This window comes from Hermetia illucens, chromosome 4 (assembly GCF_905115235.1).
Source record: "Hermetia illucens chromosome 4, iHerIll2.2.curated.20191125, whole genome shotgun sequence".
Taxonomy (NCBI): domain Eukaryota; kingdom Metazoa; phylum Arthropoda; class Insecta; order Diptera; family Stratiomyidae; genus Hermetia; species Hermetia illucens.
In genome coordinates, this window is record NC_051852.1 from 75138011 (window position 1) to 75152147 (window position 14137).

The window sequence follows — 14137 nt, forward strand, 5'->3', positions numbered from 1 at the left end:
ATGAAAAAAATGAACCAGAAAAGAATAGTACAAGTGTGAATTCACCGTTTAACAATGGCAATTCAAATACCGAGCCAAAGTATGAAGAATCAGTAAGGTCGGATGTCTCGACGTTAATGGAGGTCTACAACGAATTATTCCAAAACGTTTCGTATTTAAAGAGCGCAAAAGAGAATATGCAGCATCGTGAAAAGAATATTGAAGTTAAAGTAAGTTCATTTTCAGGTGTAAATTTTATAGTTTTTCTATTTTGGTGCCATATCAGATAGTTTGAATGCCTTATTATCCGCTCATTGCAGTTCCGCCGTGCCCAAGAGGAACTCAATAATTTGCGACTCGAATTAGAAGCCCGACCCACATATAACCAATTCAAAGAAAAAGTCAGCCTAAACGAAGTCCTACAAAATGATATAGCAGCGCTTAACTTGAAGCAACAAGAAATGCAAGAACAAATCGATAAAGTTCTGCGGGAAAACGTGGCTCTACAAGAATCTATGAATGTAAAATCAGCGGAGAAGATCAACATTAGCTTACAAACTGAACCATGTGAAGAGAAGAAGGATTGCAAGCAAAAGTCTACATGTGAAACCGATATTACTTCTAAACCCAGTTCCGATTTAGACGATGATTTAGTGGATAGTGATTTGGAAGTGCTGCGGAATCCTGCTGTTCAACAGGAAGAAGAGTTGATAATTTTTAAGGAGAAATACGAGTGCATAACAAACGAAAATCTTGAATTAAAGCAAACAATAGCCAAGTTACAAAATAGCGAAAGCATTATCCAAAGGACAGGTCCGATGAGAATCCTGTTGGGTGGTGCAATTTTTGTAATCTTCCTTAGCTTCATTATTTCGGCATTTTTCAATTTGTAGTGAACAGCCTTGTGGTAACTCGATAGTTCCCGTTCGTTCATTACGGAAAAGTAACATCTGCGCTAAGTCTAAAACCGGCATTAAACGCACGCGAGCTAAGTTGTATTTTTTGGTTGCGGTTCATCCGAACAGAGGTTTGCGCAAAGCTATGTAAATAGGATGTGAGTGGTCAATGAGACAGCTTGTCTGTAGATTTGCCGAAAGCGTTTTAACATTTGAAAAAGGAGGAGCTACGCAGTCGCCAACAAGCTGCTAATAGTTTTGTTACTGTCCGTTGTGAATACGTTCATTATTGTTAGGGTTAGAGATACCGAACAGTAGTTATATGCTTTACTATTCGAAATTATTTATCTCCCGGAGCAATGTATAAAATTTTATTCTCTATCGAAAAAACGACCATACTAAAGTGTGAGATAGAAGTGAACCAAGTAGAAATCTCCTAAAATTTTTTTTTAAACTGCAGCTGAGGTTTGCACTCCATAATCGAAATACTCAATGAATTCAACATAACTTCTCATTTGTCAGTACCTCGTATTCTTTGCTCACTTCAAGTTTTAGACTGCACATACGGTCAATAGTGAAGAAGGGGTGTTGCTTTTCTACCACACTTTACTATGCAAACGCATCAAATGAAAATACAATATACACAAATGCAGTTTGTACGTTTTGTTATTATGTCAAGGTCTTTAGTTGAGTTTATTCGTTAAGGTTTCATTCATTTTCAATTGGACCTCATTCGATTCAAGCACATTCATAAACGTTGCCATATTTATAGATTTTTATACTATACAAAAATCACAATTTGATACAAATACACTTTACCACTATCATAGTACACACGAAAAACTAAAAACACGAACGATATTCGATGGAATTATTTTTGTTAGCTGGTTATTGTATTTTGTTTGGTTTTTTATTTCATTTTTAGCATAACATGGATCAGTCTAGTTTACCTGCTCTGATTACTTTACGTTTATATTTTTTGTTAAATTATGTGGTTGATACTATGAACACCAATATAAAGTTAGATAAACTGTGTATATATGTGACATACTACGATATTTTTTTTGCTTATTTATTATTCTCTTTGTTATAAATACTTGCTTCTAATTTTAATGAAAATGTCTTTCTGCTGTTTAACTGAGATGATGATATACGGTTTCTGAGTAATGGAAAATCATTGAACGGTTCTTTAGGTAACTGCAATAATTCATTGAGCATTTATTTAGACACGAATTGCGAGCGATAAAAAAAAGAGGAAGAAATTCGGGATATGATGGTGAAAATGAAAACACGTCTCATATTAGTGTAATTTTTAATCGAATAAAATTTATTTCAACGAACACAAGTAGCAATTCGTCTAATCCGTTGGTTAAAATCGATATGTTTTCCATATTGTTTACCCAGATCTGAAATAGATAATCCCATAAGCCCGATGCTTTATATCAGACAATAAAATTAAACAACTACTGCAGATCTGCAACTAACTTACCATACTTAATATGGGGGAACCAAGAATACATCCCTGCGTAAACAACAGAGTTGAGCAAACTCATAATCACGATTACGCAATTACAAATTTCATGATTATAAGATTATAAGATCTCGTGATTACGATTGTAATCATGTATTATGAATATCGGGTATTTTCAGTCATTGGTATCAGTTCAGCGTGAGATGTGTTTAGAGAAATAATATTAAGGATAATGGTTCCCGACGAAAACTTATTTCAGGTAATAATTCAATACGGTCCCAGGGCGAAACGTAGATTGGTACCCAAGATGTAGCATAAAACCTGGGAAACGCCTGCTAAACCAACGCCAACAGCTCTACTACCGAACCCTATCTCCACCTCCACGTGGTGACCGCTGAAAGCTCTTTCTTAACGAAAAGCTGCAGACGGAGAAGGACGAAGGCGAGTCTCCCGCGCCTAAAAACGGGATAAAATGTACCAACTGGTCCTCCAGGCTGAGGGCTCGGTAGGGCTGACAACCCTACACGGAAAACCGATGTTACCAAGCCACGACACGAACCTCGGACAGGATGCATCTTACAACGACGAACCCGGCAACGACAACGGATTAACGATTTGCACATTTTCTCATGGAACGTGCGCTGCACACCGAATGTTGCTGAACAGCTAGCCAATACCCTGTCCCTATATAAGGCTGATATAACAGCGATGCGATCGACAGGGATCGGTTTCGTGGAGAAGAGCCGCTACACCATATATTATAGTGGCTAGCCAGTAAACCATGTGCTCGGGGTAGGTTTTTTAGTCAGCCAAAAAATGAAACCTGCTGTTATCGGCTTTGAAAATATAAGGGAAAGGCTATACACTCTGCATTTGCGAGGCAAGTTTAGAAATATAAGCCTCATTAACGTTCACGCCCCTACAGAGGAGACTGCAGAGTCGGAGAAGGATACCTTGTACGAGGCAGTAGAACGAACCCTCGAAGCCTGTCCCAGATATGATGTCAAAAACATACTTGGGGATTTCAACAGCCAAGTGGGGAAGGAACTCGTATTCAGGCGATACGCTGGCTCCCATAGCTTACACCAAAATACAAATGATAACGGAATGCGGATTATTCAATTAGCAGTGCCACACGAAATGGTTGTTGGAAGTACCTGGTTTGCGCGGTTCACAAACATACAACCAAATTGACCGCGTGTTGATCGAACGCCGCCACCTCAGCCTTGATGAATGTCAGAACATATAGGGGGCCAATATAGACTCGGTTCACTATTTCGTTGGCATGGTGCTCCGAGCTCGAATAACAACACCACCCAGAATCCCCTCTGACAATCAGGTGAGAATTAACACTGAAGCCGTTCAAAACACAGCCCTCCGTAAAACCTATAAAGGCGAAATGGGTGCCGCGATAACCGCAGTCAACAGAGGACCTGGAGATGAAGCATCAACATATGATCTTCACAACCACCTGAAGAACGTTATCATTGATACGGCCACAAAGATACTTGGCCCTAGCCGCAAAAGGAGTCGGAACGGTTGGTTTGACGATGAATGTCAGCTAGCAATGGAGCGGAACAATGCCGCATACCGAGTAATTTTGCATTCTCAAAGAACGCGGGCACGTGCAGAGATTTATCACGAACTCCGTCGAGCGGAGAAGCGACTTCACAGACGGAAAAAGGACGCCTGGGAGAACCAACAAGTTTGTGAACTAGAAAAGTACAGGGAGCAACCACACCAGGCATAGAAGGCGGAACTTTTACCAACAAGTTAGCGGTATGAAGCCTTATACACCTCAATGCTCATCCTGCCGAGACATAGAGGGAAATCTGATTTCCAACAGAATGGGCATATTGGAGGGATGAGTTGAGTAAGTTGATGAGCTACTGAACCACCAGAATATCGGCGAGTTGGCGGTCCCGCCAACTGAAGACGACGGACAAATATTGCCACCACCAAGTATAGGAGAAACAGGCCGGATGGCTGCATACGCCCAGAACATCATTGGCCCATACCAAAGAGGCTTCACTCCAGGCAAATCAGCAACAGATCAGATTTTCTCTCTTTAGCAAGCGATGGAAAAACTGTTGGAGTATGGACAACAGTTGCACCATCTATTCATCGACTTTAAAGCCGCCTATGATAGCATAACCAGAGTAAAACTGTACACGGCCATAAGAGAATTCCTTATCCCGACGAAATTGATAAGGGTAACTAGGTTGATCCTGACCAATCTGCGAGGCCACATAAAAGTAGCAGGATCACTCTTAAGACCATTCGACATCAACAACGGTCTACGACAAGGAGATGCCCTACCATGCATCCTCTTCAACCTGGCCCTGGAGGAAGTGATCCGCGATGCTGAGGTAAATGCAAGAGGTACGATCGTCTTTAAGTTCACCCAACTACTGGACTATGCCCGAGACGTACAAACTGTTTTCATCCAGATCGAGCAGTCGGCGCGAGATCTTGGGCTGCACATCAATGAAGGCAAGACAAAATTATGGGGGCAACGACAGCACCAAAAACCAACCAACCAATAACATCAAACCGCACTGGTCAAAGGGGAAGAATAAAGATAGGGGACTACAACTTTGAGACCGTTGATAATTTCTCCTATGTAGGATCGAAAATCACAACCGATAACAGCTCCGATGATGAAATCCGCACACGATTGTTGGCAGCCAACAGAGCCTATTTCAGCTTACAAAAACTATTACGCTCGAAACGGCTTATCATAGGGTCAAAGCTCTTACTGTACAAGACAATAATCTTGCCAGTCCTCATGTATTTCTCGGGGATTTGGGATTTTAGCAAGAAGAATTGCGAACTCTTGGCCGCGTTCGAGAGAAGAATCCTCCAAAGAATTTTTGGCCTCCCTACGTGAGGATGGACGTTTCCGTAGCCTACATAACGACGAAATCTATGAGCGATACCATGACCGTCCGGTTGTGGACAAAATCCGACTCAATAGGTTACGGTGGGCGGGTGACTTAATCCGTATGGATGAGTATGATCCAGCCTAGAAAGTCTATAAGGGCAATATCTATGGCAGAAAGAGAAGACGAGGCAGACCCTGCCTAAGATGGAGCGATGGCGTAGGTCAGGACACCAGACAGCTTTTAGGGATATCGAATTGGTGGACCTCGGCGCAAAACCAGGATGTCTGGAGTTCCTTATTAAGGCAGGCCTATACCGGATACCGGTTGTTGCGCCGTTGATGACGATGAATAATTCAATACAGACTTATAACAAGCTTCAGAACTACCTTAACAGTTAAAGTTAATGAAGTGCAATGTAATCGTCTTGGCTGTCTTATCACTAAAGAAATGTATTTAATAAACGAAATTATTCACTATGTGCCAATAATTGGAGGAAAACTCGAAATAAAACTCCAGCACATATTAAAAAAGTTAGAATGGAGAAGAAAAAACGAGAGTAATGGGGAAGGGGGGAAGGTTTCAAAAATTGGGAATCAAAGAAATTGGCGGTGCAGAAGACTACTCTTCCTTGAGGATCGAATAAACGGTTTCGAGATTAGAAGGGTAAGAGGACCTGGATGAACAGATCAGTCAACGTGCGGGGTTGGTAGGTAAGACAAATTGTAAACAGAAAACCAGTATTTTCATGCCATTTGTTCAACAAAAGAAAAATTGGTCAAAAGAGTCGCACAAAATCTCGCCTCATATCGTACGTCAAAATAAAAAAGGAAGGATAGGACAACAACAGAAAATACACCAAAGTCCAGAATCAAACAAGATTCGATTCCTTAGCAGGCAATGATTTGTGTTTGGTGGGTCTTGGGAGGTGTGGTTTGCTGGCAAATGCTGGACAAGGGCAAAGGGGCGACCGAAAGACCGTAACTGCTCAGCTTCGTCAGATAAATGAAGCAACCTAGCAGGCTTGCAAGCCATTCTTGTACACGAGAACATTGTCTTCACTTCGTCGAGGAAACTCCGAACGATTTAGAATGGATGCATCTTGGGTCAACGAATTATCTAATTCTCCGTTCCATAAAATATGTGGCCGGATAGAGCGCAAGGCTGTCGTACGAAAGGTCGCGGTTCAAATCTCACTGGTGGCAGTGGAATTTGTATCGTGATTTGACGTTGGATACCAGTCGACTCAGCTGTGAATGAGTACCTGAGTCAAATCAGGGTAATAATCTCGGGCGAGCGCAATGCTGACCACATTGCCTTCTAGTGTACCGTTACGGTCTTGAATGAAGTGCTCTAACACACTTCAAGGCCCTGATCCAACATGGATTGTTGCGCCAACGATTATTATTATTATAAAATATGTATGAGGGGAGTTTACCTTCACCAACGATAAGCAATTCACGGATTTGATCAACACACGAATTTTTCTGAAATGGCATCGGTATATTAGCCAGTGGATTGGAGAAGATTATAAGCAAGGAAACGAAAAAAAGTGTGTGAATAAGTTAATTGCAATAACGATGAGTCTAACGCAATATTAATGAATAAGTTAATTGTTAAACACGATTAATCATCATTCGAGGTACTTGTTTTTGAAATGACGATGCTCAACTGCAGGTCCATCAAAAGAAACATAACACAGTCGATAATTAGTTGTACTTCGAGGGGATTTCCCTAGAAGAATTTGCTCATTCTCCGCTTTCACAAGCATTGCCGGCACTTCGACTCATTCCACTTGTCAGTGCCCCAGAAGTCCAGGAAGCAATTGATCGAATGAGGTCGGGAAAAACAACACAACCTGACGACATGTAGATGAGCTTCAGAAGGCCAAAAGTTGTCGCGCAACCCTCTGAATCAGTGAGTTTTTTAATAGAGCTGTTGAAAAGGATAGAACACCATCGGCTGGCAAGAAAGGGTAACCTATCCAATATGGTAATAGATTCGTGTATGCGTGACATCGTTCAAACAACCACGAACCAAACCTTGTCAAGAATTGCGGAATTACTGACGCAATATAAGCTACGCGGTTATCCAGGAAGAAGAACCATGAACAGCATTTCTGGATGTAGAGAAGGCCTTTGACCGGATGCCACTGGTATACTTCGCACCAACACTTAATGCCAAGGAAATTGGTGTGCTTCAGGTCTCGGTCGGTGATCATAAAGAAAGCGCCTTCTCGCAATTGTTCCGTTTTTGTCATTGATACTGTTACACAGGACATTTAACGTTCAGCGCTCTACAGACTGGTCTATCCAGGTGATGTTTATCTTACGTCTCATAACAAAGCTGATCTCCAGCAACTTGTTGGATAGTGGAATGATCGGATCATGGAACATTGTCTAAGACTGAACCTAAGTAAAACAATGAAATACGCACCATCACTATCAGTGACAACGAGCAGTCAATGGTGAACTACATTATGAAATTGTTTCTCGCATCAGTGCAACTTGGGGTGGTGTTCCACAAATGTATTTTTTTGCGATCGGTGCATAATCTCAAATCGTCCTGTCGCACTATACGTGTTCTAAGTGTTGGGCGACCATAAAAGAAATGAATTGCGCCTCGCAGTAATGGAGTCAAAGATGTTGCGTTGGATTGGCACGGTAACATGTTATGTTCATATCCAAGGGAGGATATGCGCGAACGATATAGTGTGACATCCATCGTACAAAATTGCAAAAGAGACGTTGATGGTGTGGACAAGCAATTCGCGCTGAACTTGAAGAACTCGCCATCGTCGTCGTTTTCGCACGTATAAAAGTATGCCGTCACAATTAGCACACGTTATTCGAAAATGAGGCGCCAAATGGCGCAATAACCTAGTGTTTTTTCTTAAATCGTATGTTTGTTCGATTAGTAGTAGTTTTCCTAATGAACTGCTTCTGGTCCTAGCAATCAGTCGGGTAGTTGTGTCTTTTAATAAGGATTTACTTGAGCTTCAGCTCATGAAAAAAATGGTCTGAATAGCGGCCCTAAAAAGTTATATAACTTTATCAACCGACTTTCCCTGAAATCCCGGAGCAGCCACATCCGATGAAGGCACGGTCAAGGAACTTTTAACCCTTATGTCAATACCCAGCCTTAACAACGTTGTTCAATGGTTGGATTCGACTGGTGGCTGGGAAATATCAGCCAATGGAGAATTGCGCTATGAAATTGCAGCGCGGATGAAGTGGCGTTCCACAACTAGTGTTCTTTGTGACCGACGTATCAACGAGTCTCGCTCACTATGGTTCTAAGTGTTGGCCGACTATATAAAGGACAGTGAACAGCGTCTTGCGGTAATAGAGATGAAGATGTTGCGCGGAACTAGTGGCGTAACACGTTTTGATCACATCCGAAATGAGGATATCCGCAATCGATATGGGGTTGCACTTGCCAAGATTGGTCTGAACATCGAAGTCGATGATAAACGACTAAAAGGGCGGCCGAAACAACACTGGCTTGATACGCTGGATGGGGATTTGAAAGCCTCGCAATCTCATCGAGATCAGACTTTTCATAAAACAAAATGGCGCATTCGATCACGATGAGCCCATCCCGGTTGTGAACGGGACAAAGACTACAGCAAAAGATCTTCTTTTTTCTCGGAAATAAGAAAACTCTACGCAGGAAATGCAACTGCCGACTGACAGCTACATGCGGATAGGTATGGTGGGTAGTAAGATGCACAAATGTATTCTACACACCTTCGCGTGTATTTGTTTTCATCTAATTTCAAGCCAAGTTTCAAACTCAACGTATAAAACCAAAGATAAAAATATTTGGTCTAAAACACGACAAACTCGACAAAAATACGCAATCAAAATATTCTTCGGCAAAAATCTACACCAAATAGAAGAACAATGAGGAAAATCCCCCGCGAAAGCAATTGACGTCCACGCTTCAAGAATTCTATGCTAACTTCTCATCCCTTATGTCAAACTACCACGGGCCTTAATCGATTTTGGAGTATAACAAGATTTATTCGGTTTAACGATGCGAATATTCATGAAGTTCATAGCAAAGAAGATAAAGCAGCTCCTATCCGCGATATATGGTCTATGCTGAATGCTTATTAACGCCTTATAAACCAACAAAGTGTTCGGCAGTCGACGAGCAGCTTCCTCCATACAGAGGGCGAACTAGATTAACTCACTATATGCCGCGAAATAAATCAAGATGAAAGAATGGTAGAATATTTAGTTGGATCATATAAAAGATCTAGAAATACTTCGATAGCAAGCTTTTATTGCCATGGATCCTAACTAACATACTATAGGAACTTTGAAAAAAAAAAAGATGTAGGAATTTAAGGGGGTCATCCCGTGTGTCGGATCCGCGGTATCGAATTTTTTTTGGCATCAATTGTATCTAGATATAGTGTAGAATATATGGGTAAAGTGATTTTTTGATATTCGGAGTTGTTCGGAAATTATAGTGTTAAATACGTGATAAATCACATGCCTGATTTAGGTCAATCGCCGTAATAAAGCACGTATTTATTGGTCCGAATGACATTCGAATGACTTCGCGAAAAAGGCAAGAATTGAAGCCAAGGCTGTACATTTGTTTTTTGAAGAAACCTGAGGTTTATGGATTAGGTATAGCAGATTAAGGGTCAGTTAAGTTTTTATGGCTAAAAACCGCATTCTACTTTTTAAATGCGTTTTTCTCAAAACTGCATGTTGAAAATCGGCTGCCACCATAGTCCAAAATCTATACAACGAAATTTTTTGCAATTTTCACGACTAATTCAGAACATATTTTTACAGTCCGCAAACTAGGATAATTGTTATTCATTCAGTATTTTTTTTTATTCATTAAAGAAGCCGTGAAAAAATACCAAAATTCACAAAAAAAGTTTAACACGGCACCAAAAATTTAGCTTTTAATATTTTTTAATAATCCTAGTTTGCGGACTGTAGTTAAGTCTGTACATTAAAACGCCGTTTACTTTTTTTTTCTTTAAGATGATGACAGCGACCTCTAGCGTGGCAGCAGAAAAACACCCTTTTTTGGAGATGGGTGTATAAATTGCTCTGTATTTCAATAACGAACTATGCGATCGAGCTGTAAAAATTACTATGCACGCTCAAGATATTTATAACTCTATGGTTTCGTATTTGTATTTGTATCTTCATTCAATTCTTCACAAAAAATTTCTAAAAAGCCAAAAAAAACGGCCTTCACACGGGATGACCCCCTTAAAGATCGCAAAGATTTTTCTACTATATTTGGAGTTCATGAGTAAATGACAATAATTGCCAGTTGCCCAATGTTTAAACAAGTCGGAATACTGGAAGCTCCGCACTTCATGTAAAAGGCTTTGTGTTCATCTTATGTGAGCAACAATACAATACAATATATAAAAATACAAAATATTCCCCAATATTTTTCTATACTGGAAGATACACATATGTATGTACATACATACATTATTGATTTCATTTCTGATTTGGAAGGAACGTTTAAATTCACTATATCTGACTTTGACAGTTCGATAGATTGAACAATATTTAATATTTCTTCTTTAACAATTCTAATTTTATATGCTAGTGTGTTCTCAAATAATTTATCCTTCATTATGGTATTCTGGATTTCAGTAGTTACATTCGTAATTTTGTTTAAGCGTTCATTATGTATTCTATTGATTAACACTTGCTTATTATCGTTTTCTACAATTTCATCAATTTTTCCGGTTATTAATTTCAGGTCATCATGGTCGGGGTTACCCGTTATCCATTTTATTGCCGAACCTAGGAAGTTCAAGGATCGTTTTGTCCTACTTACTTTGAGGTTGTCGAGCAAATTCTGAATTTGTGAGAGTTCATGTACTAGGAGTGGGTAGAATGGTTTTCTTTCTGGGATGTGGTGGTTTACGAGGGATGAAGTTTCGGAACCAAATTTTGTATATTGGTCCAGTAGGAGGATGTGTATGAGTTTTAAGGTTCCTTTTTCAATTATTGTCGTTCCACTTTTTATCAAGCCGAGTTGGGAGTTACTACAGTCTAGTATCTGTATTTCTGAGATGGTAGTGTGGCTGAAGGCCTTGTAAGAGATTCAATTCCGAATATCACTTTTGTGAATCGATCTACCTGTTTGCGTTATAACTAATGTAGGCTTTGTTTGACAATTTCTTTTTTATACCGCGGAGTGAGTTTAGAACCATGTCGTCTGTTTACTTTAACATAAATTTCTTGTCCTATTTCGTAGTTCTTAAGGGGATTCCTACTTTTATTAAGGAAATATAGATCCCTTCTTTGTGTCTTCTTCAGCTTATCGATGTTACCTTTCCGAGATCTTTCCAATTGTTCCGGGTCCGTGGAGACGATCCTACCGTAAAACACTACTAGCTACAGTTGTACTCGTAGACAGATTGTTCGAGTAGCTCACTGAATGTTCTCTGAATGCCATCCTTTTTTAGGCACCCCATGCTTTCTGCGAGCGTGCGGTGGAAGACCTCAGTTTGGCCATTCACCTCACTCTTGTATGCTAGTGTCTTGTAGACCTCGATGCTTAGTTGATCTTGCATCATGAAAAGGATAGAAGCCAAGTTGAGAGATGGTTCGCCATCTATCACCACACTTCGGGGCACCTTGAAGTAGAAAAGAAGCTTTCGCAGGGGTAATCTTACCTCTTCGATTGCTCTGGAATTGAGTGATCTGGCTTGGGCAAATTTTGAAAACTTGTCTATGGCTGTTAGTATGTAATGTCCTTCTGTATGGAAGACGTCTATGTGCAGGATGTGATCCGGGAATTCAGGAATAGGATTCGGTTTAAGGAAGGGATTACTGGGGTGGCGCTCGTATTTATTTTCCTTGTAGATGGAGCATTGTGCGCTCTCTTATCGGTGGTTAGTATCAAGTTTTCTTGTTCTACTCCATTCCTAACGTTCTGGACTTTTTTTGTGTAAACCTAATTTTGCATTGTTAAAATGCAGAGGGTAGATTTCTTGGGTTAAGCCCATGACACTTTCTTCTGTCTTTATTCCATTAATTAGATTCGGGTTCAGATACCGTTTGAAAATGCCGATCAAATTTTCACGGGTATATGAAGGTTCTGTGAAGACATGCTTCCAGTAATTTGGAAACGGTGTCTCGAATTGGTATCGAATTTCCGTGCCGATTTTAAGGAAAATTTGATTTCTAAACGCATTGATAGGAATGTCCACAGTGGAAATTAGGTTCTGCGAAGAGCTATCGTCGCTATGCGACTCAGCCGTCATACTATTGATGTTAGCAGTCTGCGGAAGCCTTGCCAATGCATCGGCAACGGTATTTAATTTTGCCGGTTTATATATGATCTCGTGATTGTACTCTTCGAGTATAGTTTCCTTCTTTTTCATTTTTAAGGTTTTGTTTGTAAAACAAAGCCTTATTAAAATCGGTTCAATGTCTATCTGTCACAGGCATTTTTCTCAGAAACGGCTACACCGATTAACACGAAATTTGGTGAGAAGGTGAGAACTGTGGACCCCCAGACATGCAGTGAGTAATATCCTCCTACGTTGAGATTTAGGGGGAGTCCCCATACATGTAAAAGGGGCGTGTAAAATTTTTTTCCATATCGTCATGGGGGTCCATAGTCATGGGGGGTATCAAATGAAAGGTCTCGATTAGTACTACGGTCTTAATTTTAACATTTGTTAAAAAGGCGGGGAGTGGGAGGGGTGCAAAGTGATGATTTCTTTAACGGACCCATTCTCAGAAACTACCCAACCGAAAAATCTGAAAAAAATCATGAAGCTGCCTCTATACGGTACCCGGGCCTCAAAATACTCTCCATATCTATATCTGTTCAAATTAAGTTAATAATAGTATATTACCGTATTTTTGGGAAAATTGAGTAAAACCCCCCTTAAGTTTATGTCAGAGTTATAAAAGTTGCTAGTAGTATAAAGTATAATATGAAGCATACTGTCTCCAAGTTTGATCAAAATCATACTATTAGTAACAAAGTTACAGTAGCTCAAAGTTGCCTTACCGTGTAAATTTACAACCCGAAGTACTAAATATGATATGCTAAATGCATATTCTTAACGGGCTACGTACAAATGGGATCGTTCTACACTCAAATATACTCACACAAGAAACAAACAAAACCTTTCATACCTGAAGCGCCCAGCTTCCAATTTCCCGACTTGTTACATTGGAATTCTTATTGCTGAGCGCGTAAGTCAAGGGTTGGTGGTCAGTATAAATTCTCACCTTTCGAGCACCGTACAAGAAATTCCTTAAAAATTTAAGAGCCCATATAATCGCCAGTAATTCCTTCTCATTAGCAGCATAGTTGGCCTGGGTTTTATTGAGGGTCCTCGAGAGGAACATTATCGGCCTTCTGTCCTATGCTAGAACCGCTCCTAATGCGCATTGGGACGCGTCTGTGGTCAGTTCGAAATCTTTGTCGAATTTCGGGAATACTGGCATTACGTCTTGTGACACTAGGGAGCTCTTGATCTTATCAAAGGCATCTAGTGCTTCTTTAATCAGTCGAATTTTGGTCCTGGCCGACATGTTTTTGGTTACTCTGCCCCCTTCCCCTCTTAGAAGCGAGCAAAGTAAGGGGTTTAGCCAGTTTCGCATAATCGAGCGCCAACCGCCGGCCCGAAAACGACCGAAGTTCCCTAAGAGTTGGAGAGGGGGTAGTTCAATATGGCCTGAACCTTCTGTGGGTTCGTTCTAATACCGTGTTCTGAAATGATGAACTCAAGGAATTCTACTAAACTTTTTAAGAAGTCACATTTGGCCACCTGCACTTTCAAGTTTGCTTTTTCGAGGGTGCTGAAGACCAGATCGAGGTTCTCCAAGTGGATTTCTTCGTCTGTACCATAGACAACTATAACATCAATATAGACTAAACGATTTCGT

At 40.5% G+C, this 14137-nt stretch overlaps 1 protein-coding gene across 1 annotated transcript in view; it reads left to right on the forward strand.

Moving 5' to 3' along the window:
- LOC119653874 (sarcolemmal membrane-associated protein) overlaps positions 1–1925 on the forward strand; it is a 34427-nt gene extending 32502 nt beyond the window's left edge. The window contains exons 10-11 of the mRNA XM_038058982.1: positions 1–209; positions 300–1925. Coding sequence (XP_037914910.1) covers positions 1–209; positions 300–872 — 782 coding nt within the window. The 3' untranslated portion in view covers positions 873–1925. The remainder of the gene's footprint in view (positions 210–299) is intronic.
- Positions 1926–14137: the final 12212 nt, after the last annotated feature.